The sequence below is a fragment of the Haemaphysalis longicornis genome, unplaced genomic scaffold (genome assembly GCF_048455015.1).
Source record: "Haemaphysalis longicornis isolate Haplotype H1 unplaced genomic scaffold, Haemaphysalis longicornis Haplotype H1 scaffold_9, whole genome shotgun sequence".
In the NCBI taxonomy this organism is placed as follows: Eukaryota; Metazoa; Arthropoda; class Arachnida; order Ixodida; family Ixodidae; genus Haemaphysalis; species Haemaphysalis longicornis.
The window spans coordinates 43,611,726-43,638,113 of record NW_027526460.1 but is presented as its reverse complement, the minus strand read 5'-3'; the positions used below and the strand labels follow the sequence as shown (position 1 = coordinate 43,638,113).

Below are 26,388 nucleotides of genomic sequence, written 5' to 3'. Positions count from 1 at the left end.
ATATATATATATATATATATATATATATATATAATGCGTGTATGTGTGTGTTGTGTGTACACACGTACATTGGTTAGGAAGCTGAATACTGAGTTTGTTTGACAAGTATTTTAACAATTACAAGTTCAACACCTTTGCCAGAAAAAAAGCAAGGCACTTTATTTCTGAACACGGAACAGTCTCCGTTGAAGGCTACACGCTTGGTCTACCGAAATAACCTTTTTGATCCCATCAGAGAAGTAGGAACTGTCAAGTGCCGTGACATACGCATTGAAGACTGTGATGGCATCATCAATAGAATAGCATTTTCTCCAGACGATTTTCCAGTTTGTGAACAAGGTGAAATCACACGTTACCAGTTCCTCATAATAGGAAGGCATAAAAATCTGGAGGACGCTTCAGCTTCGCCTTTGAGCGTGGAAGACGACAGTGTTTTCGGGCGCCATTTCGCATCGCAGTATCATTCGCTTGTCATACTAATGATCTACACACGGCACCCGCGCGTGGTAGAAAATTTCCGCTGCTGTTCTCCAGCCATCTTTTGGAGAAGTGCCTTACAACCCTGGAGGTTTCAGTGGACGCCGCAAGATGGCAAATTACAGAACGTTGCCGCTCTCCTGAATGCCTGCCATTCACCTGCCATGATTGGATCAATCGGTGGTGCGCAACCACTTCTAAGCATAAGACCTAAGTTCAATTTCTTCTGAACACTTCTGAAACTTTTTTTCTTGGTTTTTTACTGCGCAGCTCTTAAGCGCTCGCTCCCGTGGTTTCGCGTCATCCCTCGCCGTCGGCTTCGTTGTAAGCGAGCGAACGACGAGGACACTGAAGATCGACAAGTAGAGCGCAGGAAAGCGGCGGAGGAAAGTATGGCGGAAGCGTGAGAAGTAGGGGGCTGTATTCCGGGAGGCGCGAAACATGATGTCCGGCGGCGACGCGCTCTGAAAGAACGCCAGAGCGCTGGCGGTGAGATGTTTGATTGGCGCACCCCGGCTCCTGACGTCAGCTTTGGGACTTGCGCCACTGTCATTTGCTACACTCCGCTTGTTAGTGGCAGCAGTGCTGGTTCTAGAAATCGTCTGGAAATCATCTGTTTGGTGTTTTAGTGCATTAAAAAACTTTTTTCCAGTAATTCATATATTTTATCATGTAGACACCTCCTAAGAATTTCAAGCTGCATCCCGCACAAGTTTGTAACACATAAGTAGAGAGCATCGATCTGAACATCGTACGCAACTCATCCTTTCTAGCTTATTTGCGAGATTCAGTGCTCAGAGTTCCTAGATAAGTATTCAAAATGCGTAGGCCCTACTTAAGTACTTTTGATATGCTCTTATGACGACTCAGCGTTCTCTAATGCTGCAGCGGGAACCAGCACATGCACCACACATCAGAAAACAAAGCGGCAGTTGTTACGATTTAGCGCACCGCTACACTGTTCGCACGTTCTGCAAATTTTGCGCAGTGCTCCTGTGCTTTACGGCAGAGCCTAGCCTCCTCAATCATGTCACGACATGCGCCTGCAGCGCGGGGCCCGTTGGCGGTGACTCAAGCCGTTGCAGCTACAAAGTACGAAACAAACCGTTCTTCGTATTAAGACGTGTTCTTACTATGTTGGGGTTTAGCTGTAATGGGTATTTCCGATATTCACACACGATTCGTGGGTAGAAACAGTGAAATTTCATTATAGCGCGGCCCGCCAATCACGCGCGGGCTTTCGTGCACCGCAAAAGTGGCCGCCGAAGAGCACGTGGTATTGCACAATGTCAGGGGGAGAGAGACGTCACGTGTGGGGAGGAGTATACACGACTCGGGAAAGAGGCGGCGGCTGCGGCGAGGAGCATATAAAGTGAAGCTCTAACCCCGCTGCCTCCGTGCAACATCCTACGTGGAAAAGCCAGTTACAAGGACCAAGCTTATTCTAATCCACTTAAAGTCGTCTTCACCTCTAAAGGCAGATGCATTGCTAAGAAGACATATAATAGTCAGAATTCAGGCCTACGTGCGTGAATAAGGCCTAGTTTCGATTAAGTAAATCATTTAGATTGAAGAGAAAATAAAGTACATAGGGGTCCGCACGGGAATCGAACGCGGGTCTCCAGAGAAAAAGCCAAGTGCGCGACCACCGCGTTACATCAGCACGTTGAAAGCGGCGGAGCAAAAGATAGCCTATGCGTCGGTGACGTCATATCACGTGATGAGTGAACGTGACGCCATTTGAGCAGAGCAGGTGCACCCCGACCCCGGAGAACTCCGAGTTTTTGGGTAGCTGTGGCGTGAAGTGACACTAGTTTTATTTATTTATTTATTTATTTATTTATTTATTTATTTATTTATTTATTTATTTATACTGCAATACAGGGATTTTAGCAGGGTGGTTACAGACAATTTTGTCAAGTAACTTGCGCCAAAAGACGAATAAAGAGACGCAGACATGATGTGGCAGTACAGGAGGTTTTTTTGTAATTATCCAAGCACATACATTAATACTATTGCCTTCAAATCACATGAGCAGCATTGGGTGCCCTGATGAATTTTATTTACTTCCGAACAGCAGCAATAACAACAACAACAACAACAAAAAGGAGGCCCCCGGCGGGGACGGTATAGATTTTGGAAATTCCGGCAGGGTTTCTTTAAGGCTAGGACACCGTGTTAGTAACTCTCAACTCGGGGTAAGAAATGTAGCCATCTAAGTTGGTATCCAGCATCATTGCTGAGTCAACAATCTCTGAAAGAAAAGCAAAAGGGGAAAAAGAAATTACAAACATTTTCAGCAAAGTTAACACGTTCAAATTTCTTGATCTCTATAGAAGCAGCTGCTAACACGAGCAGCACGGCACAGTTTTTCGTCTGTAAGAGCACACAAAATTTGCTGCAACTGCGTGCGGCTCATGTACATGCTAGTACCGTGGTGAACGATTATTGGCGCGCTTGCAAGAAAAGTATCACCCTAACCACACGAAACGACCGCACCTGGCTTAGTCTTTTCACGGAAAAGCTGATGACAGAGGATTTCGGCCCTCCATAAATTTTAATGGAGCGATATGCTGCGAACAAGGTCAAGGCAAAGAAGCGGTCTAACAATTAGACGTGCGCACTTGACATTCTGCTGATCGAATGACACGAATTTTGGTCGGCCCGTATTTACATTACAGTATATCGCACTATTCTTGTCCATGATCATGATCGTCATCATTCTATATTGTACACTTAGGCCTCTTGAGGGATACATGGTACAGGGACACATGTGCAACATGTTTATGTTAAAACAGTAACTTATATATATATATATATATATATATATATATATATATATATATATATATATATATATATATATATATATATATAATCAGAATAGGAAATGAGGGGCTCGTTGAACGTTTTCAACGAGCCCCTCATTTCCTATTCTGATTCGCTACATGCATAGCGAGGGCCTCTGTTCTGGCAGTCTTGTTGCCAAAGGGAGCTTAAGAGGGTTCAAAGCTGGTCGACCACTCTGGACATGTCGTACACACTCGAGTCACGACCCGGGGGTTAAAAAGAAGGTCCCCTTCACCCCGATTAGTCCGAGTGGCGCTGGCTACCACCCCCAAGCACAGGAAACAAACATACCTAACATAAATACCCCAGAAAGTGAATGGGAAAATCGCCCCGCCGGTAGCGTAGTGGTTATCGCACCAGACCGGTATTCTGGAGGTCGTGGGTTCGGATCCCACCTGGCGGGCATTTTTTCTTCACTTTCTTTCTTTCTTTCCAAATTCTTAATCTGTTTCAATGATCTACCACATCCTCCCCTTTGCTTTCTGAGGTTTTCTCGACTGCCAACCCTTATTTCTATATATATATATATATATATATATATATATATATATATATATATATATATATAGAGAGAGAGAGAGAGAGAGAGAGACATGAAAGGAGTGACATGGTCTGAGACTAACTGTTTGACTGCTGAGGATATGTGTTCATTTACTATGATTTTGGGCAGGTTATTCCCATCATAACAGAATGCATGTTCCTTGAGTAAAAACATTTCGTAACCTTTCCGGTTGTATTCGCATGGTCGCTGGCGTCACTAGTGTGGTGTGTGTGTGTGGGGGGGGGGGGGGGGGGGGGGGGGGGGAGGGGGGATTTTTTACGTTTGCGCGGAGCGGGAGGAAACAAGGGCAACGATCGTGACTATTGTCGACTTACATCTACTGATAACTACGCCCTGTAGCAAGATGGTCACCCATTACACTTGCGCGAACTCGACGTCTGCTCTAAACATCGGTCGCTTTGCAATGCCCGCGACGAGAAGCGAGAACGTATAACCCGAGTGGAAGGTTAAGTAGAGTACTCCCAATACACTCTGAACTTCTTTTAATTTTGGATGTACTTATTCTTTGTTTTTTTACTTACTTTCCTAATTTTCATGTTCTCTCCCCCCCCCCCTCCCCCCCCCCCCTTCTTTTCAGTGTTAGGTCCCCTCCGAAACGAAATCCTCTGCACGCCACTTCGCATGATAATTGAGGACAGGAGACAGTATACCGCGGGTGCCTCTATGATGAGCCGCTGCGCTCACTTCTCTATCTGAGTGTCAGGAGTTTGGGTAAAATGTGCGGGTGGTTGGAGCAAATGTGACATTACAGTTGGGTATGTCTGAATTTCTTGCATCTTAAGAAACGCGGACACACACAAAATATCGAAGGTAATGTTCAATCCGCATGCAGGACACGAAAATTTAAGGTAGGTAACGAAGAGTTCGAATCAGTAGGCGAGTACGTCTATCTTGGGCAAATCATATCTGTTCATCCGAACCATAAAAAGGAAATTACCCGCAGAATTAGCATGGGGTGGACTGCTTTCGGTAAGAATTCAAATATCCTAACTAGCAAGCTTCCTGCGTCCCTCAAAAAGCTGGTATTTAATCAGTGCGTTCTTCCAGTAATGACGTACGGAGCCGAAACTTGGGTTCACACTAAGGCTATAGAAAGGAGAATTCTAGGGGTCACGCTGACGGAGAGGAAGCTAGCCGCGTGGATTAGGGAACAGACTAGGGCGGAAGACATTCTAGTTCAAATTACCGAAGGAAATGGGCATGGACGGGTCACGTCATGCGCATGGGGCACAACAGGTGGACCATTCGTTTAACAGATTGCCTGCCAATAGACCATAAACGCAGTCGCGGTTGGCCGAGAACTCGATAGAGAGATGAGCTGCGAAAATTTGAGGGGAAAGCATGGACTCAACTAGCACTCGATAGACGTGACTGGAGATCTTTGGGAGAGGCTTTCGCCCAGCAGTGGGTGCAACCAGGCTTATGATGATGATGATCATGACGACGACGACGACGACGACGATGATGATATCTTGGTTTCGCACTGGAGAAGATGCAGGAGCACAGAGCCTGATACAAGCAGACCACCTCTGAGCGGTGGGGGCCCACTGAAGCACGTCTACGACGGGAGACGGCTGCGCTGTGGGCGGGGAAAATGAGATGTGATAGTTCAGAATGCGCGGAGGGGTGAAGAGATGTTCCCCGCCACCACTACTCCACCCGCACGGATATTAAAATGGAGGCGCAAATAACAAGAGAATTGGTTCCGACATCCAAGCACAGTTTGCGATGAATGGTCACGGCTGCAGGCTACTTTGGTGCCACTGGAGGCAGTACCATCGTTTTAAGTGCGAATGCACTTCTTAAGCGACCCTGAATCACGCGTCCACCGCCGTCCGTCCGTCCGCACCACATACCCACTTAGGGCGATTGGCCAAGTAATCTGAATCACGCGTCTACCGCCGTCCGTCCGTCCGCACCACATACCCACTTAGGGCGATTGGCCAAGAATCGGGCGTGAGAAGGGCTAATGCACCCGCTTAAGGAGTACTGACACGAAATTTCAAAGCTGAGATCCGCTCTAGCAATCAAGTACAACGACAACACAAATAGGTGTCTGTGAATAAATGCATCTTTCTTTCTTTGTAGTTGTGTGTGTGTGTGATCTCTCTTTCGCGAACATTACCGAACCGCGCAAATTCAACTCCTGCATTCGCAGTTTCACATTCTTCCCCTCGGGGAAATGCGGGGAAATTTTTTCCTTCCCGAGCTATACGCCCGTCCCTTACCTATAACCCTCTCCAGGGGTTGCTCCGTGAGACCCACGTTCTCGACGGCCTGTACGTGCTCCAACGAGTGCTGCATGGCGGCGAGCATCTCTATCCCGTCCAGCAACTCGTTGTCGTCGAAGTCGTGCATGCTGGAACGAAATGAGCACGGCACGCCGTTACGGGAATTTATTTATTTGTTTGTTTAATTGTTTGTTTGCCCGTCTGTTTGTTTGTTTGTTTGTCTGTCTGTCTGTCTGTCTGTCTGTCTGTCTGTCTGTCTGTCTGTCTGTCTGTCTGTCTGTCTGTCTGTCTGTCTGTCTGTTTGTGTGTTTGTTTGTGTGTTTGTTTGTTTGTTTGTTTGTTTGGGAGCGCCCACCAACAGCACAAGGCTTTCATTGAGTGGTGCACTATAGAAACCATGATTCTAGCCTCGTAGCTGTGAGCATTCTAATATTGCTACCGGAAAAAAAGGCACAGTATTTTCATCGATAGAAGAATTCCATCTCAATCTTTCATCCTCCAGCTTGGCGTCGTCGAATGTAAAATACCTTCAATTGGAGCATTACTTAATGTGGGACCTACCCTGGCACTCTTCCTCAATAACGCGGCTAGCATACTTATACAGCAACAAAATTGTTCGGCAAGCGTTTTAGCTACTTTCTCTAGCTAGAAAAAGCAAGGCTATTGTTTTCCAATGGAACCAACAATAAAGATGCGGATTAATGTGATACACATTGTTTTTTTTTTTTTTGCAACTAGCCAATAGAAATCAAATGTAAAGTTGCTGTACGTTTTGTAAGAAATAATCAAAGCCCCTTTTTTATAGACGTGCCACACGTACACGAAAAAATTCGCCGCGTATTGGCTCCTGTCGTTGCAAATGTCGACGAAAGACGACAGTCTTTCATTCACATTTGCCAAGTAAATTCCTCCTTTCGCTTTCGCGCTCACCTCTTATGCTGTTCCTCTCCCGTCGCACTTCTCCAAAGATAAACACGCTATAGGTTTGCTCAAATCAATTTAAATTTACCGCGTTCTACTGCTCCAGGCCGGGCGCCTCTATGCCAGCGCTGCCGTACGGCGGAGACGCGCGTGAATTGAGGCGCCCTACTTCAACGTTTATAGAACCACATTTCCTTCACGTGCGTTCCAAGCGGATCGTGGAACCTATGTAGTGGAACCTTTCATAACTGCTGCCGTTTGATTTCTTAAAATGCCGTCCGAAGGTGGCGCGGGCGACAACAGGTGACGTATTGATATTTTTTTCCGCAGCGGACGTAGTACCGGACGTAGTATTAGTAGCAGCGGACGTAGTATCTCAAAAATTAAGCATCCGTAAAGGAACGCTGCAAATATCCCTTGTGTATTGACTTTCTGCCTCATATTTGCGGAATGTGTTGTCCTTGTTCAACAATGTTGACAACTACCATGGCATAAAAACAGTTTGGTTGTTGGAAAATTACGTGCGCCTGTTGGGGGGTGGGCAGCGGGAGATGTTCCCTGTATTATTACACTTTTACCGAATTCCTAAAAGAGCCGCATCGCTTTTTTGACGCCGCCCAGGTTTAACAAAAATACTGTATGTATGCTAGTGTTGCATTTTAAATTTAGTCGGCCGAAAAATAAAGGGCAGGCTATCTTTTATGAAATGTCGGCCATAGCATTGGTACTGCATGCCGAAGTCTGGCGACACTACAACGACAACAAACACCATATACAACGCACTGCCATCCCTGTGGTCAGAGACGTACCGGAAGTAGTAAAACGTTATCTCCTCTTTTGTCATCTCCCCGGTCTTTTGCAGGTGTATGAGAGTAGAGAGATCCTCCTTGATGTGCCTGCGTGAAACAAGGACATCGAGTTAAAGGGGCCCTGCAACACTTATTTCAACTTTTTTTTTTTTTTTGAAATCCTAAATGCTCGCAGAACGTAGTCATCCAACACATACAGTACTTAGATTAGCGGGTCGCAAAGTACATATGCCCATTAGAAAACTTGGAATCTTTCTCATGAGATTTTTCTCTCTTTCCCGGTCTTGGCGTTCTTCGACCGCTCGAATTACATCCTTACAGCGAGGTAGCCGCTATTGTCCGGCTTTCCTGCAATCGAAGCAACGAACATATTTGGTACCCACTATCAAAAATTACGCCCATCTTCCCGCGAGGGAACCCTGATGTGATGCGACGCATCGAAGGGGGGGGGGGGGGGGTTCAATTGGCGTTTCCATTGGGTTGATTCTCTAAATCGCGTGAAACGTGTTGTGAACGCGTATGATGCATTTCCATCACATGCGGGTGTTCTCATACGCGGCAAGATGGGCGTAATTTTACTTTTCATGCACATGCATACGCGACATAAGAGAGTACACGTGTTTTAGCGGCACTGGCCACCCATCGCTGGTATTGGATTGCGTCAGTCCACTCGATGAATGGACTGTCGCTTCCATCACGTCTTCATCGGAAGATCTTCTTCTTCAAGTCAAGCACGGAGGTATCGTCAAGCAAAGTCAAGTCAAGGGCGAGAGCGAGCGATTGACTGATCCGGCGCCGTGCACTCCCCCGTTTATATTCCCGCTTTTGAAAGGAGAGGAGCCGGGGGGAGAGTCGCGCGCATGCGCAAGCTTGCGCGCCGGAGCAGACGCGAACGTAGGCGAAGCGCGCGCACACCAGCTGTTGTTATGATAATGAGACGGAGCGAGAGCGCTGCGCACAGCTGTCGGAGAGAAGAACGGAGGAGAGTTGCACATGTGCAGTGAGCGTGCGGACGCCGCGACAACGGAGGGACATACCTGAGAGCAAGAGATGCGTCGCATCTAAAAGAAAGCCACAAAAGCAAAGCAGAAATGGGAGGCGTATCAGCTGCGACGAGCAAATCACGCAGTGGTCCTCTGTGCTGGCGATAACTATATCTTCGCAGTGCTTCCAGAAGCGAAGCGTTCATCGGAAGTGTTGCACAGTGTATCTAAGAAGGACATGCCGGTGGGTTCAAACAATAATAAATGAAGCGTGTGAAAATTTACTGTTTTACAGCCCCTGGCTTCAAAGGGGGCTCGCGCTTTACATTTCAACGTGCGCACTTAGAGCTGATGGACCACTTTGCAAATCGGTGTTGGAACTTGGAAGCACCAACGGGCTGTGCGATTAATGTGTTCGTACAGTGATCCCGCGCCTCCCGTTGGTCGTAGCGTCCCTATCCGCTTGTACACTGTAAAATGATCTACACCCTTTAGTGTGTAAATCATTTTACACCCATACACTTTACCAAAACCAAAGGAAAACACCCTTAAGGGCGCTTTTTGTTTACAACACCCTTACACCCTAGCAAAAACACAAGAATACACCCCTTTAAAGGGTGGTTTATGGTTCAGTACACACTTTCAATGGGGGTTTATTTTGTTTTTGATAAGGTGTAAAGGTGTTAGTCATAGGGAAAAAAAGTGTAAATTATTTTACGGTGTGCAGTCAAATCTCGGTACAACGAACACCACATTAACAAACTTTTCAGATTAACGAGCATTTAAAAAATCGTACGCCGAGTGCTTATAGATTAAGGTAAAATTATTTCACTACTACGTACTTCAGAATAGCGAACTTTTGAAAATAACAATCGTTTTATTTATATTCCGTGCCATGTTAACAACGCCTTAGTACTACGAACTCATATTTTCACGGCCGGAGATTCTTAGATTTCCGTTAAACAATCGCGGCAACCGGAGCAGTGTGCTAGTAGACGAGACGGCAAAGCGCAGCGGAGAAGAGGCTTGCAACTTGCTCCGCAGAATGCGCGAGCCGATGCAAGAGGGAGAAAAAAGGTGAGAAGAGAAAAAAATGAAGCATGGGTGGCCTCCTCCGTCCAGAAAGCCGCGGCCGCGCTATTCGTGCCCCACCACAAATTTTTCTACGTTCCGCCGCTGCTCAGGTGGCGTGCTGGATCTTCATGGACATCAGTGGAGCTGACAACAGAGGACATTGTCCAGAGTGTGAGCGTTCAGGATGAAGAAGGCAGTGAGGACGGCATGAACGACTATGCCTCTGAGGGTGCCGCAGCACCACTCGAAGACTACGATGAGCACGTGACGACTGCGGATGGGCTGGACAGTATACGAAAACTCCGCACATTTCTTGGGAAAAACCACATGGCCAATGATTAACTCCACAAGAATGTGGAAGAGTGGGAGTCCTTCGTGCTAGGGAGCTTCTGCTACTCGCACCAGAAGAAAATCGCCAACTACTTGAAATAAACGTGCATTGCTTCATGATCACTAGTGCATTTTTGTGAAAAATGACTCAAATGATGCACTTCTGTACACGTAGGTCGTTTTAGGCATTGAAATAGCATTTGTTTTCTTAAATTTTGCAATTTTCAATATAACAACCTTTCAGAATAACGAGCAATTTTCCACGGTCCCCTGAAGTTCGTTATATCGAGATTTCACTGTACATGCCCACCCACGCGAGAACCGGAATGGATCACGTCGTCATGCATCAAAAACCTGTCGAAGCTCCGAGCAACGCTTTCAGCATTGACTTACCTCAGAGAGCAGAGAAGCGGAAAAACAAAAGAATCTTGTTTCCTTTTTATCGATCCGCATAACATGTGTGAAGTCCAACGTATTTCCATTTAACATGCCCCACGTAGAACGTCCAATAAAGTTAGGCTTCGTACTGTGACCAAATCTGCCTAGAACCCCTGGAGCGTGATAAAGCACCCTCTTTTTTCTAAAAAAAGGCAAAAAATGCATAGAAGTGATGCGTGGCAACTGTTTTTTACATGCATAATCGTTTTTGCTAACAAAAATAGTATTTCCGAGATTCTAACGAAGGTAGTTAACGTGTAGCAAGTGCACGTCACGGCGACGAACGGCAAGCTTTTTTTAACAGCGCTTTTAAAATGCTACGGGTAATGGTCAAAGCAAACTCAACTGCTTTATTGGTTAGGAAAATGACTGCCGTGTAAAACCTATACGTATGACTGAAGCAGCAAACATTTATTAACCTCATTTCACCTAGACGGCAAATCATCCGCAGCGGTCATAAATGATAATAAATTATCATTAAAATTATCAAAAATGTTATTATTAATGCCTTCTCACGAGCAACGTGATCAATGACGATAATAGTGAGGCGGACATGATGAACAGCTGAAATAGTATTCCCCCATAACAGCTTACGGTGCAGACAAAACTATTCGGCAAGAGGTGCTCCTGCTATGCTCTACCCGTGATCGTCTTTTGGTGTGCGCATGCGTGGTAACGTTTAGTTGGAACCTAAAAAAATGAAATTCAATCGCCAGTATACGCAACCACAGGGTATATACTGCTCCCGAAGCGGAACTCATAACCGCTCGCATACAATGCTTTCCGATAACTTGCGGGGTGCTTCCTATGCAAGTTTAGTCAGTTTAATATATATTGGAGGAAGAATAAAACGTTATTTTTTCTTCGAAACATCGCCGTAACTTGAAAACGCAGCGTTACCAAGCGTACGATGGCTGTTCAGACCCCCTTCCCACTTGTTAATGCATTACACGCATCCATGCCTCGGAGTGATCAGAAATGGCAAAGCCATTCTCTCGCTAGATTCTAGAGGGTCACCTGGTGGGGACAAAATTTCCCCGGATTCATACCGAGGCTGGGGATTGTCCAAAAACGGACTGAATCGGCGTGTGCGCCACATTCCAGGAATGCCGACTTGGTTGCTTGCTTTCTCGCCCCCCATCTTGTTGAAGGGTTCATTATCACACTTCCCGTGGTTTACGAAATTCTCAAAGAAATGTCGCTGTCCGAACCTCATCGTCATCATCATTATTAACAACAACAACAACAACAACAACAACAACAACAGCAACAGCCTACTCAGGCCCACTGCAGGACAAAGGCCTCTCCCACTGACCTTTAACCGCCTCTGTCCTGCGCTGCTTGAGTCCATCCCTCTATCACGTTATTGGCCCTGCCTCTCTTCTAGAACCGTCCTTGGCATCCATTCTGATTGATTGATTGATTGATTGTAAGGTTTAACGCGCCGACGCAACGCAGGCGATGAGGCGCGCCGTAGTGGAGGGCTCCGGATTAATTTTGACCACCTGGGGATCTTTATCGTGCGCCGAAATCTCGTACACACGGGCGTTTTTGCTTTTCGCCTCCATCAGAAAAGCGACCGCCGCGGCCGGGAATCGAACCCGCGACCTTTGGCATCCATTCTGTTACCCTGGTGATCCACAGGTGGTCATTTCTTCTCACGACATGGCCAGTTCAAGTTCATTTCTTTTCACCTCAAGCCAAATATATATTCAAATGAAATTTTGAAGTAGATCCTTAGAAGCAACCTTTCTTTGAGTAATGCCCAACAGAAACCAACACGGGCATAGAACCGTATAGTGAACCGATGGCGCCAACGCCATCATCACTCCTACAAGATACCATATTTAGAGATTGTTTTTTCTAAGCGCTTAAGCACTACCCGTGAAGACTCAACGAGGACATCCGTCTGTCCTTCTGTAACGCTGGATGTGTCACACTTTGGCCGCATGCGCAAATGCTATAAATAAAAGACCCGACGACCTTCCCATTTTCCTACACCCCCACTTAAATTGCCTCTAAACATTTGTTATGTTTAGGGGCACGGCTTCTGTTGCGTGCTATGAAGCCACCTTTAAAGGGGCACGGAGTATTGCGTTTCATAGGGATACGTGTTGTCTTATGTTCACTCAGGGACAAATGAAACGCAAACACGAAAATATGAACCATAACGCACAACTAGCACAGTTTCTTTCCGTGCAACTGGAATTTTCGCGTGGCTCTATTACAGTAACACAGATAAAAAATGTTTCCTTTCAAATATACCAACAGCGACATTTTTTATCAAAATTTAAATACCAACATTATTTTATCTCCACTATCCATATTCTTTCATTTTCGTGTTCTGGTTGAGGGTACGTATTGACAGGCAGCGCTAAACCCTTCACCATTTCGTACAGTAATATTTATAATGCTCCGGAGAATGTCTCCCCAGCAATGCATTTGTGTATGCTAGTGAAGCCAACTATAACGGGGCTCTGTGTACAACGCTTCATGGGCCGCCGATACATGGGGTATTGCAGCAATACCTAATAAACTTCTCCGGGGCCTTTCTACCTTGATACAAGTCTCCGTATATTGCTCCTGACAAAACACCTTTCCAGCAGCGTATTTGTGTATAACGGTGAAGCTGAATTTAAAGGGCTGAGTGTACACCAGAGTCGCTAAGGCGCTCTAACAATTCCCATTTTGGGGGTTTTAAATGTTTTGATGCGCTGCTTCAGAAAAGGAAATCCTACTGGAGCAGCGTCAAAAGGTCAACCGGCAATTGCGAGCGGCCCGGGCGGCCGCGCACCGCTGTTTCAAGAATCACTTCACTAATGATTGTTCTGGACCATGCGAAAGTTTGCGTCAGGCTTTCGTTATCTCGAGACGTCTCTTCCATCCATGGTCTATAGTTTAATGCTCGTACCACGCCAAGCATATCTCGCGCTACAGGACGCGTGCAACTGCAGTCATCGCTGGCTAATATTTTTTTTTAATAAATGCAAGGGTCCACGTGCGTATCTAACACAAATCGGGCTGCATAACAACTGCAGGAAGATTATTGGAAGTATGTTTTTTAAACTGCCAGTTTCTTCGGGTCGCGAAACCCAACCATATGTCACAAAAAATACACACTTCAGTTCCATCAACGATTAAAAACCTCGCCTGTTGGATAGAAAACATAGTTTTAGGAAAAAGGGAGCCCCTTTGTACGGGTACTTATTGCGGGGCTAAAACGCATGGTTCGTAAGGCACAAACGCAGGCTAGCTTCGGTGTACTCACTCTACGTCTCGTATTATGTCCGCAGCGTCCCACTTCTTGCGAAACTCGGCTCCTTTCGAAGAAGTGTAAGGGTTTTCATGGGAATGTCCGTGATCGTGACCCGTCACGATGAGCAGAACGGTGGCTAGACACAGTGCTCTGAACATGATCGTATGAAGCACGGGGAGTCCGCCGGTACGTCCAACCGAATCCACGGCGAGAACAAGAGCGGCACAGCACGCACAAGCCACAGGTGAACTGGGATAGGGACACGTGTGCATTCAACAGCCACGCATCCAAGCCGAACCACAGCTTTGCTCTTTTGGAAGCACCATTTGTTTTATCTATATTTATACCGCCTGGTCGTAATTCACTCTTGGTTTGCGGCGCTGTGTATTCCCTGCGGAATCTCCTGTCAAACGCAGTTTTGTGAAACAGCTGCGTTCGGGCAGAGGGGGGCTGTAATCGTACGCTGCGGCCACGTCCGCTCAGGCTGGCTCTGCAAGCTTCGATTAAGTGACAGAAAGCAGATAGGAGTGGTGCGTTCCGCAAGAATCAGGCGACGCTCGTGGGCTTTTGCTTCACACAACACGGTAATACAATGGTTGCCCTTGTTGCTCGGAGCTGCGCTATCAACATTGACAAAAGTGTGGTTGCTCCCTCTTCCACAGGAACCGGTAAAACCGAAAGTGAAATGTGCCTTCACATGAGCAGTTGAATTTTTATTGTGCATCGATATTAACTTGCACATCGCTATATATTCCGTCGGTATGGCAACGTTATACGCATCAACGTTAGACACTGAATCGCACGCGCCGGAGCATTGCGTAAATCCGACTGAAACCACATGTAGGCGCTCGCAAACCCGTGCGAACGAAACCAAACGGGATGTCAGCGAATTGTTTGGTGAACACACGGTCCGCTGCAGCGAAAGGAGCAGCGGACCGTGTCACGAGCGCGACATCTGTAAGTCCTCAGATTACGCTGCGCGTCCCTGTACACGTAGGCGCTGGAATCGAGGCGCCAACTGTCGGCGCTCGTTAGCGTCATGATGCACTACTTCGCTTCGCCTCTCCTAGATGGCAGAACCACCTGATATGAATTATATAAGGCGCGTTTGTCGTTCTATTCACGCGTCTGTTCATAGCGCAGTCTGGAGCGCGTTTCGTTCCTCCCGTTGCGGAGGAACAGTTCGTGGCTCGAATCCCGGCGCAGCCACGACAATCGAAGTTTTTCTGGTGGTGTCATTTCCGTGACGGATATGGCGTCATAGGACCGTGGGGGACCCCGGAATACAACACTTTCGTGTTAAAAGTGATCCCTCTAAGCATGCCTTTGCTTGTATTTCAGCAAAAAAGCTCGTGCTGAATTACGACCTGTTCCAGTAACTCAATGACAACTGCTTGGCCACCCCTGCCTGTCTAGCCAGCCTGCCCTCCTGGATACCGTGAGGGGACCAATGGCGTTGCCGTCTGGATACGTATTGCAAGGCCCGTAGTTGCGCTGGCTTCTAGAACCCGTATTCGAGGCATGCGCGCGAATCGTTTGTAATGGTCCTTGCGTAACATTCTGGTAAGTCGGAAATCATTAGGAATACTCTTGCTGGTCCGTTGCGTAGCCATGTGGGCGCCCGTCTCCTCCTATCCGTACAGCCAAAACGGGCCTCAACGGAATGGGTTCCGTAGAAGTCGTTCCTCGGCCGACTTCGGCCTCACTTTCGTACAACCGGGTTCTTGGAGGACAGAGCCGCCCGTTGAGACCCGTTTTTGTAGCACGGAGATGAAAGGAAACAGCCTGTGGCCCGTCTCTGTGTGTTCAGCTGGATCCCACTTGTTATCTAAACATGGAGGGTTGGGAGGACGGTTGTCGTTGAGAACGGCAGGGGCAGCAGTCACGGAAAGAGTGGCCTAGCGGCCGAGCGCTTCATCCGCGAAGCGGACATTCCATGCTCATTTAATCAACTTTCGCCATCATCAATTCATACCCTCTCATCTATGCCCTGTGGCAAAATAAAGGCTTTAAAAAAAGTTTTACCATTTTCGAAGGCTACAGCTCTGCAAGCACGGCCCTAGAGGATCAGCAGAAAGTGCACCTGTTAGTGCGGGAAAGTACCGTAAAAACCCGCGTATAATACGAGGTTTTTTTCCAAATTTGACTATGTAAAATTTATGCCTCGTATTATATGTGGATCCCAAAGTTCTCAGCCAAAAATGTGCACTTTCGGTTTCAGCGGAGGATGAGCAATCTTGCGGTGGCGTTGGCTGGCTGCTGCTTTTCTCAGCCGGCACCGTTTTGATTGTTTTGACCACGCGAAGAATCTCGGCACGTTCACCGCAAGTCTATCACGGTGTCGGGTGCACGAAAACAGTATTCGGCTACAATTAAAAGAAAAGTTATTTTATTTGCCGAGACCATCAGGAATTGCGCCGCAGGATGGCAGTTCGACGTCGCCGAAGGCAACATTCGTGGGTGCAGAATGTTAAGAACTGGTGCTTGACTGGATAAAGTCTGTGTGGTGTCGGCGGCCTGGAGCACTGTTGGGGATTCCCGTCAGTGCTCGTGTTGGACGCCTTTCGTTGCCACCTGGCCGATTCCGTGAATAAGTTGTTGCGAGAACCCCGCACCGAACTCATTGTCATGCCAGGAGGAATGACATCCCTGCTGCAACCGCTAGACATTTGCATCAACAAGCCTTTCAAAGACAGCATCAGGTCCTGCTACCAAGAGTGGATGAGGTCAGGAGACCCGTAAGTGACAGCTACCGAATGGCTGACGCGGGTTTCTCCAGCGGCGCTTTGTGGCTGGATCGCGGATGCGTGGGCCAGCACCCCAGAGGAGCTCGTCAGTCGCTCCTTTAAAAAATGCGGCATCTCGAACACTCTTGATGGCTCTGAGGACCACTTTCTGAGGGAAGACATTTCCGACAAGGCGACTTCAGGAGACAGCGGCAGCGAACCTGACGATGACTGCACGCACGTCGGGAGACAGTGCAAGCGAAAACTGACAATGACTGAACGGTAACTCCAGTGCAAATAAATGTTTTCTGTGCTCTTTACCACGCATTATATGCGGATGAAAACTTTTTTTCTGATTTTGCTGTCCCCGAATTACACCTCGTATTATACGCGGGTTCGTATTATACGCGGGTTCTTACGGTAGGACATGCGGCGGCCCGTATAAGGACCGGGCGGCCGTTTCATGGCACCACCGTCGTTTCAGCGAACAGCGCCGCCCGTGGCGAACCGCTCGTCTGTGGAATGCCGGTGGCGGTCACCGCAGCGGCTTTCTGTTGTTTTTCTGCGGTGCGGCTTGCAAAGCGAACGTAACCCCACGTGCATTTTTCAGATCGGTAAATCTTGAGTGTGGATGTGACGTTTACAAGGTATGCCATGTGTGTTATTTACGCCCATACTCAGTATTTACGAATAGCAGACGACGCTCAATGCGCCAAGCTGGAAATCAAACTGGAAGTGAAAGTTCGTTGCGTCAAGCAATTTTTTCGTGCCTGCATGCAGTTTTGCGAATCGAGGAGTATATTCCCGCTAAATGCTCCCACAAAGCCGGTGTGTGCAACCGATCTAGGAATGCTGCGGCGAAGGCCTCTGGCAGTTGATGACGAAAGGGCGCCGACGTCATGCACAAGCGAAAGACAAAGTTGCAGGGTGTCTTCGAAGATTTACCTCAAAACAGAAATTGTTACGGATGACGCTTCCGTATCTTCATTACCTACGGCTGAAACGTGTTTAATTTCACAGAAATGCTCTTACTACAGTCATCGGGAATCCTTCTTGATAGAATAAATACCGCATGATAGTACGCACGATAGTAGAATGTTATTGCTTGTCGTGGAGAAGCATTGCTTTACAAGAATTGCAATGGTTTCTGGCTAGTTGGTAAATGGTTTTTCAAAAACCAATTCCTGCGTGACTGAAGGACGCAAGACAGGAGGGTGCCCGAAACCTGTACTCAGCTTCACAACTGAATGCTGCGGTCGGTTTACAAGCTGCCACCTACGCTTGAAAAATCATGCACACCTGCGTCTAACGACGATGATGGTTTATCGCAAAGCTCTATCGTATGGGTTTCCTTGGTTGCCTTCTGGATTTAAACTTTGACTAGTTAAGCGTCGAATTTGACCAGCACGCAGTTTGGTCTTTTGGTCGCAGCGTCTTTGACTTTGACCATTTCCCGTTCGATTTCGCGCGAAGAAAGCTTTGTGTTCAACCATCATAATCATTAGATGAGTTTGCTGTTTAATTTTGAACTTCCATGCCCCCTCTCCAAATCTAAACTTTTTCCAGTGTGTCGGAAATGTGTCTGTGGTAGAGGACTCGGGCTCATGCACCCATATTTGAGGCAACTAATCGCGCGTTTTTGGTGTCTTCACCAGGCATTGCACGATTTTTTAGGTACTCTGTAAAGAATACTTAAGCATTAAAAAACACCGGCTGACGTTAGCACTGCCACATTTTTAACTATCGGTTCCAGCCTTTATTCTACGCAGGGGGTAAAACGGGAAGGGGAGGAGGGATGGTTTTTAGCTTGGGCTGTTGAGTTGGTGAATAACTTTGGCTCTTGATAAAATGACCAGCAGAAACGTGGGTTTTCCACTTCGGCTTTCAGGCTCCCATGCTGTCACAGTGTCGCTCACCAAAACCGGAGGTACAAAGCTCACGGTTACAGAAACTGTAAACTATCGCAAACTACGGCTACACGGTAATCCGTCTCGTATGCAGGTGCCTTTCTATTTAAAGCACACGTATCGAGGTATCCCAGCGCTAAGGCTGGCGTGGAAACCGTATTCATTGAAACCAGTGAAGATAATTTGAAGTGGTAGAAATGAATTTTAATATTGCTAATAGTTTGATTCCTACTCAGATCGCGCGGGGCCAGGCACAGGCGCTGCAAAAGCGCTCGTGTCAATGTAGCCCTTCGCCAACCTTACAAGCATCCAATAAGTTTGCGTAGCCGTGAGTGCATTTAAGAAGAAAATAATACTAATAATAGTAGTTTTATTCGTACTCAGAACGGGTGGAGCCAAGCGCAGATCGCTGCAAAAAGCGCTCATGCCATTGCAGCCGATACCCAACTTTAGACGCGTCCGACAAGTTTACGTAGTCATTACTGCATCTAAGAACCCAACACATCTGTTTAGACTTTGTTTAATCTCACATGTCTGCTCACAACGCCACCAAAACATACAAAGCACCGAAGCAAACACGACAAAAACAACGGGAGGCTGTGTAGTCCAATGCACCGGCTCATTCCACTGACGAGGGGACCGCCGAGTGGTGGCGCCACCCGTCCAGCTGCCCGGTCCCTATACGCCTTCGGCGGTGCATACGTCGTGACGTCGGTGATGAACACACGGCGATAGACTAACACTCTCCGGGCTGAAACAAGCTCCCGCTTCTCTGAGAGAATCATCCATTTCAATGCATTTTTTGTCGCCATCCCTTTTTTTTTTTGTCTGCACTTGAAGTGAACATAAATTACTAATTTTGTAGCAACAACCTCCAAGTGAATTTCCGTATCAAGAAAGGAAGCGGTCAGTAAATTTCTCAGCCGCGTTGTTTGTTTTTTGTAATCTGCTTTTAATGCCCCGATGTTATCGAATATTCGAATCGGCGCGAATACTTAGTATCAAATAGCCATAATGCCTAACACTCGCATACATTTAAGATTTCCTTGGGTGGTGAGACAAACAGATCAAAAGAGCAACACAAAATCGATCGTTTTATTGAACCTCAGGAAAGGGTACACGAGATCCTTTATTAGATGAGCGTGGAATCCGGTCGTGTGTGTGTCTGCGCTTTTGTTCGAAGAACAGGAGGGTGAGGAAAGGTCATGCGCGAATACAAAGAGGTAAATGAAACTTTATTACGAAACCGCCAACTGCGCTAGCTAGGTCCCTGCCTTAATGCGGTGTCCTCCACTTGACGGCACAGCTCTTCTTGTAGGGACAAGTCTCTCTCAGTTGGTGCGGCCTCCCATGGAGAAGGTGAGGTGATGCCGGGGTGCAGGCTCCCCGGAATGCGCTCCGACGAAATGGATGGGCATGCCCATAGGTTGTGTTTATGTGAGGCAGATTATATGGTGCAATATGGAAAGGCATCACCGTAGAGTTGGGAGCGTATAATGATCTCGCAGTGAGGAGGGAGTGAGTTTGTGGTTTGCAGTGAGGTACTGAATTCCTTCTCTCACTCTCTTTTCATCACCCAAGCAAAGGAGAACTTGCTCATCGGCAGCGTGTGCCACCAAACTTAGCCGTAAGCACAACTCTTAGAGAACGCTTCTTAGTTCGGGGTACGAAATGAAGCCATCGTTGTTGGCATCTGGCTGCAGAGCGGAGTCCACGTACCCTGCAACAGCAAAGATAAAAAGGTCATGCACCTTTCCGTCTAACGACCACGATGGTTGAACGCGAAGCTTCCTCGTGATGGATTCCTTGCTTGGCCAATCCCACACTTCAAGTACGTGTAGCTCTGGAGGCATGCACGACTTTTCCAGAAAATACTCACACCAACTCTCGAGTATGCACTCCGTAGGCCTCACGCTTGAGTTTGGGGTCTACGGCGTGAATCGGTACCAGCTGCTTGGCGTGTACAGTGAGTACTTTTTCGAGTGCGTGCCGGTTCAAGGCGTTAAACCTCAAAGTATGACGTTAGGCCTCACGTCCGAAACCTCAAAATGCGATGTTAGGTATAACGTCCTGCGGCTAACAGACTGACGACATGCAGAAAAACGTCATTCTCATCGTACGTCGAGCTATGGGTAACGGCTGTCGACGTTCACTTCACCTAACAATATGTTGTTACGACTATATAGACCGCGCTGTCGCATGGCTGCGTCACCTTTCTCTGCTGCCCATCAACATTTAGCGGAGGGGGCCTAACGCAGCTATAGCCAAGCTTCGCAGGGAAGCATTTTAATTTTTTACACGTCAACCGCGATCGTCATCATCGTCCCAGAAAGTTGGCTTTCTTGCAATGCGTTTTAGCGTACGGACAATCAGTCACAAGCTGAAAGCTTCGCTTTAAAACACACGTTGTGGGCATTAATGAGAAGGCAGCTGCTGGTGCTACTGCTCATTCATTGTGATCCAGTCTTAACGCTATCTCCACTTGGTGAGCTTTAAGTGGGCTCTATGGTATCCGCAAGGACGCACGTACAGTCGTCCACAAGCTTTGCTGGAGCAACACATCCTACTTTAGCGTGTAATATTTCAGAAGTTCCTAACAAAAACTGTTGAAACGAATGTGAAGGACTTAAGAGCCCCTTTAAGCTTGAAAGAAATGCAGCAGTTGTGACAATCACTTTACACCAAAGCAGGAGGGCACGATAAGTGGGTAAAGCGTTGCTCTAGCTAAGCCTGTGCACATGGACGACTGTAGAAAAGGTCAATCCGAAGACATTTGATTCTCGAACTTCTCTAACAGGAAACTTACGGTCGGTGCAAGTACAGAAAACTTGCAGGGGGCAAATAGGCGAAGGCATTGTGAAGGAAACATTGCCACAGCGGTAATACATGACGTAGCCTGTTACCTACACTAGCCATCTTTCCCCAGCAGGTTTCATGCCCGCATCCCATTCCGTTCCTAATCAATTTTACTTAACAATGTCGAAAAGCGCGGGCAACGAGAGGGGGAGTGGTCGTCTTCACACGTTGGTTGAGACAATGAACGCGCACATAAAGCGCTTCCCGGCCAGGGTGACGCCGAAGAACAGTGGACAAGGAGGCGTAAAGCTGGCGTAGTTCAGCTTTCAGCAGGTCTAAGTTGCCATTTTAAATTTTCACCCGGCCTCGGTGCCCGTAGTGATTTTAGGGCTCTGTACGCAGACCATTTCGGATAGAGTTTGCACGCGCTGAGCGCAATTACTTACGGGCGATATACTCATCTGACACCGGCAGTTCTTCGTGGTCGTCTTCTTGGTGGTGCATAATGTGCATCATGGCAACTTTGATCTCCTGGCCATCCAGCAGGTTGTTGTTGTCGAAATCGTGCATCCTACAGGCACAATGGTACACGTACCAGAACAGTGCGCTTAATTAACCTCTCGAGTGAGTTCGGCAATATCCTTGTAAATCGTCGAAAACGTAAGTCAGGTTGAACACTTGTAAACCTAGCTATCACCTATGAAAGGACCGTTTGGCTTGGTTTTGCAAAGATTCAATTCAATTCCGTTTATTCAGTTTATACAGTAAAAAAAAGATCTACATGAATTCCTGGAGTAAAGGTTGTTAAAACAAGCTTGAGTAGGGCCAAGGCGACTCATGACGTGGCTTACATGTCATTGCATACAGTAAAGAAATATTTGGAACAAATACAGTGTTTCCGAAAATGTGTAGTATGTAAAGAACAACAAAAATTAAACTACAGCCGTTATCATAAAACATAAGATATAACAAGGAGGATTCTGACTTAAACATAATAGCAAACAACTCTGCTTGTGAGTAGAAGAAAAGAGGTCAAGCAGATGTACGTAATATACTACAATGCAGCAGTGACGGATAATTGGTTGAACAAATAAAGGTGTAAACGCAGACAATATAAAAGAGATAGCGGGTTTTAACTCCAACACAGCAAACAAAAACTAAAAATATAAACGCAGACACTGCCAAAAAGAACTGAAACAGGCAAAAACATCAGAAATAATTTGAGTTTCATCAGTTAGTATCAAATCTACAAAATATCGATGGGTTTCTTTAAACGAAGAAATGTTCTGCTGCTTTAAATCTATTGAGAATATTATGAAGGTTGTACTGGAGAGATTGTAGCTTGTAGTTTGTACGAAAGCGGGGTACGTGCCAGGTGTCAGTGTTGCGCGTGTTTACTACCTTTGTTGAATGCGTTAGCCGCGCTGTAGACGATAAAAAAGTGCTTTGACGCGACGGATGAAAAATAGAAGGAACGTGGGATGCGGAACGTAGGACGTAGGTTATCACACACTGTTTGATGAAAGTTAAGCTAGTGGATGATTGAATTCAGAGTGTCGCTTGGGTAGAAGCGCGCGCACAGACGGCACAGCCGGGGTGCCATCCATGGCAAGATTGAGCGACCAAGCACCGGCGAAGCAGCCGTTAAATCCTCACCTAGTCACGTGGCACCACAGAGGCGATGATCCGAGCGAAAGAGGCTCCGACTCCCATAGAGTTTCTAAGTAAGTATAGTAGAGAGGAAACTGCACCTGGCAATCCATGTCGTCGGGGGGGGGGGGGGGGGTTATGGGAAGACCCCCCGCTTCTGGCTTGACATGACAATTGGATTCTTAAGCGGTTTTCTGGATTTGCTTTCTGCACTATGCGTTAGCAGGTCTACGAGCTACGAAGTAGCCGAAATCCTTTCTATTCTGTGGTAGCCGTGGGCCATGGCTGCTGCGTGTTCGGTGAAAGAGCAGGCAGTGCGTGATCGCACCTAACGTTGGTCATGCCGGACCCGAGGGAATGCATGTCTGAGCGGGTAATATGCCGCCGCGAAAGTTGCAGCTGACGAAAAAAGAAAAGAAACCAAACGTACTTCGACGAAGGCAAGATACGACAGATACGGGCGCCTGCAACCGTACTATCTTGTCTTCGTCCACGACTGTTTAACGCCACGTTTTCTTTTTTTCTTCAAGTATGACGTAACTCGCTCAGCAACAAGTTTTGTTAAACTGTAGCTGACGGTCGGTGCACCGGTTCACTATTAAGGCGACGTTTTCGTAGGCACGCTCAAAAACATTTCCAAGCTCTTTAAACAACTTATTTGAAATAATGGTAAAATAACCAAATAACAGCCTCTAATGAGTTTCTCCCAGAATATTAACATTGTTGTCAACCACCAGCTTGGTCTGTAGAATAGTAGGCACAGCCGTTCCGCAAAAAATACGATTTACGTTCTTTTTCGTAGCTTTAAGACAGCCTGTTTTATTTTCCACTTATATAATAACACACCATTCTTTGCATTTTTGTGTCACTGTGTTCGAATAAACGGCCACTAAAACGTTCCTATCCAAGCCAATGAAGGCGGGCGTATGGTATAATGGAGGCCCATGACGACACAGGCGGGCTTGATATGAGCCGCACAGACGCTAGCGCCAGATTCCTCTCCAGTGTATATTGTAAGAAACTCTATGCCTACGCCGCTTCGTGGTGGATCACGTGGCGTGACGTCACACCTGCCACACGTGCGCTCCGACAGTTTGAGGTCATTGCGACGCGATGAATTACTTTGTGAGACATGGCGTAGTAGAGCCTTTCCACCCAAAACTGACTCAGTGAATATAATTCTGGAAGCCGGCACTTTCACTTCTACATACTGATAATCCGCGCTTCTTGATTTTACCTAGTTTAATTACAATGCAGGGTCTTCCAGTGGTTAAAAACCGTTATATGTAACTCATATAACATGTATTAAATATACCAATGTCTTTATGTTCGTACTGCTAACAGTCGATCCTTTTCTACTGCTCTCAGAGCACCTTTCACCATAAACGTTAGAAAAGTGCTGCGCGAACAGAGATTATATTCAACTTTATTGGAATCAGAATACATTATCCAAGGGATGGGTACGTAATTATACCTTTATTTAGTACTTCTGCTGTTAAAGTCTTCCACGAATATTTCGACTCGCTTAGCACTTGTACGGAATGGTTTTGAACACTACATAACATGTCAACGTTGAACGCTCAAAAACGTCTATCTTAAAATGCACGCCCTTACCTAAAGTAGTAAAAGTAGGCCTCTTCCATAGTCACCTCTCCGGCACTTTGCAGTCGCCTAATCTTGGCAATATCTCTCTTAATGTGCCTGGCAGAAAATAAATGCAGTCATTATGCACGTAATGAACAGAACAGATCACGTAAATGATGCGAACACGTTTCTATCCGTTCTTTGATCAGAGGTGTATAGGCGTAAATATCACGCACATAAATGTCGAGCCCTGTGCTGGGCACCACGTAAAGAGGAGCAGGCAAGGTGCCTGTAATAAGCCACAAAAGCGGGCTCTCTTGACTGCTCGACTACAAAACGTGCCCTGCTTTACAGCGTTCCAAGGGTTCATAATTTAAAGCGCATTACTTGCAGGAAAAATAGGAACCATTCGACGACCGATATCTTCAACGTCCTACCCTTTTAAATTAATGACCTGATGCAACAATAAATCTTTCAGCTTCCAACACCTATTAAATATTTTGTTTAATGCAGGCGGCGTTTTCTAGTGAAATCTTTGCCAATCCTAGCAGAAGCCGGGCATGTATTAGCATCAACACATGCAAGAACTCAGCGGGGATGCAGCTCAGGCAAGCGCCGTCGCCTTGAGTGGTTTTAGAGTTCCTGTATATAGTTCCCGCAGGGAGCTAAGAGTTGCGCGACCCTTTTCCACGCGCCGCCGTGATGACATCACTCCGGTTATCAATGCCGTGCAGAGAATAAGCCCCCACTATGGCTGCGCCGCAGCCGCCGACGCGGGCGGCACCACGCCCCGCCCAGGAACAGAAGCAGCAGCAGCGTGAGCGACATCGCAGGAATCCAGAGTCAAAGTATCTATAAACATTGTCCAGAGTAGCCGCCGCAAGGCGCCGCCGACCGAAGCGCCCCACCGCGCGTCGGCCGCCGTCGGAAGCGTGGGGCGAGGCTCCTATACCCGCGACGGGCGGCTTTCCCGCAGCAATACGGATAACAAGATGGCGGGTGGTCGCGCAACTCTTAGCTCCCTGGGGGAGCTATATAGAGGAACTCTAGGTCGTTTCAGGCAGTACACTCAATTAAAATGTGCAACGCAGACAGCCGATAACCGCATTTAGCACACATTGGTAGTTGTGTCCCGTTCCAGAGGTGAAACGCGCACACCCACGCACGCACAAAAGCACCCTGGAACAAAATAGATCGCACACTCACTCCAAATCCCTCACCACCTCTGCTGCGGACCATTTCCGGTAAATCTCCGCAGAAGCTCGACTGGAGGGCTTGGGGGCTTGGTCCGGCGTCGCCTCTGAACGCGAAACTACACCCACCATGCAGGCGAGCAGCGCCGTGCAATGCATCCACCATCCCGCTTTAGAAGCAGCCAGCATTAGGCTTTGTGGGCGTGAGCACGCACACTTCTTTAATACTTATGAAGTGTGAAAATTACTTCGAGGCTGTCGAAACTGACCGTCAAAAAGTGTTAAGTACCGGCGGCAACGTGGCATTAAACGTTTTATTCCCGAACGAATTCTCAGAGATGATCGGTAGCGTCTGTTAAAGAAGGCATTGAAATATTAGACCCACCGTCTGCTGAACAGCTGTGGCGGTGGATGTGCGCCGGACAAAAGCAGCCTTAACCACAAAGAAACCTTACGCCAAGCTTTGTGAAAAATCGTTTAAAGCTTTGTTCTGCAGACGCTTATTGCCTTAAACGCACTAGATTCCTGGAAACAAGTTAAGTACAGATCCGAGCGCTGTAATGGGAACAAGACTGGGTACAGTGCGCTCGCTTGATTGATT

At 47.1% G+C, this 26,388-nt stretch overlaps 2 protein-coding genes across 3 annotated transcripts in view; both read right to left on the bottom strand.

The window, feature by feature from the left end:
* Nucleotides 1-14,450, bottom strand: part of LOC144151892 (longistatin-like) — a 24,540-nt gene extending 10,090 nt beyond the window's left edge. Inside the window, exons 1-4 of one of the 2 annotated variants that reach the window (XM_077683053.1) lie at nt 13,944-14,437; nt 7,851-7,937; nt 6,118-6,248; nt 2,441-2,731 (exon numbers count right to left, since the gene is read on the bottom strand). In XM_077683053.1, the coding sequence (XP_077539179.1) occupies nt 2,643-2,731; nt 6,118-6,248; nt 7,851-7,937; nt 13,944-14,203 (567 nt within the window). In that variant the 5' untranslated portion in view covers nt 14,204-14,437 and the 3' untranslated portion in view covers nt 2,441-2,642. Of the gene's footprint in view, nt 1-2,440; nt 2,732-6,117; nt 6,249-7,850; nt 7,938-13,943 lie in introns of those variants that run through there. The other variant, XM_077683054.1, reaches the window with a different exon arrangement.
* A 5,055-nt stretch (nt 14,451-19,505) lies between these two features.
* LOC144151621 (longistatin-like) lies at nt 19,506-26,119 on the bottom strand. Its single transcript, XM_077682735.1, has 4 exons — nt 25,801-26,119; nt 24,625-24,711; nt 21,807-21,931; nt 19,506-20,284 (listed from the first exon to the last, which is right to left on the bottom strand). Exons 1-4 carry the CDS (start codon nt 25,974-25,976, stop codon nt 20,205-20,207), a joined length of 468 nt encoding a protein of 155 aa, XP_077538861.1. The 5' UTR covers nt 25,977-26,119; the 3' UTR covers nt 19,506-20,204.
* Between the last annotated feature and the right edge of the window lie 269 nt (nt 26,120-26,388).

Bases quoted from the DNA above. Each gene is read 5' to 3' on its own strand.
- LOC144151621 (XM_077682735.1), bottom strand. From the start codon at position 25,976: ATGCTGGCTGCTTCTAAAGCGGGATGGTGGATGCATTGCACGGCGCTG. The intron at 24,712-25,800 runs GTGAGTGTGCGA...ATTTTCTGCCAG, and splicing joins GAGGTGGTGAGGGATTTGGA to GCACATTAAGAGAGATATTG. The intron at 20,285-21,806 runs GTAAGTAATTGC...TTGCTGTTGCAG, and splicing joins GTCAGATGAGTATATCGCCC to GGTACGTGGACTCCGCTCTG.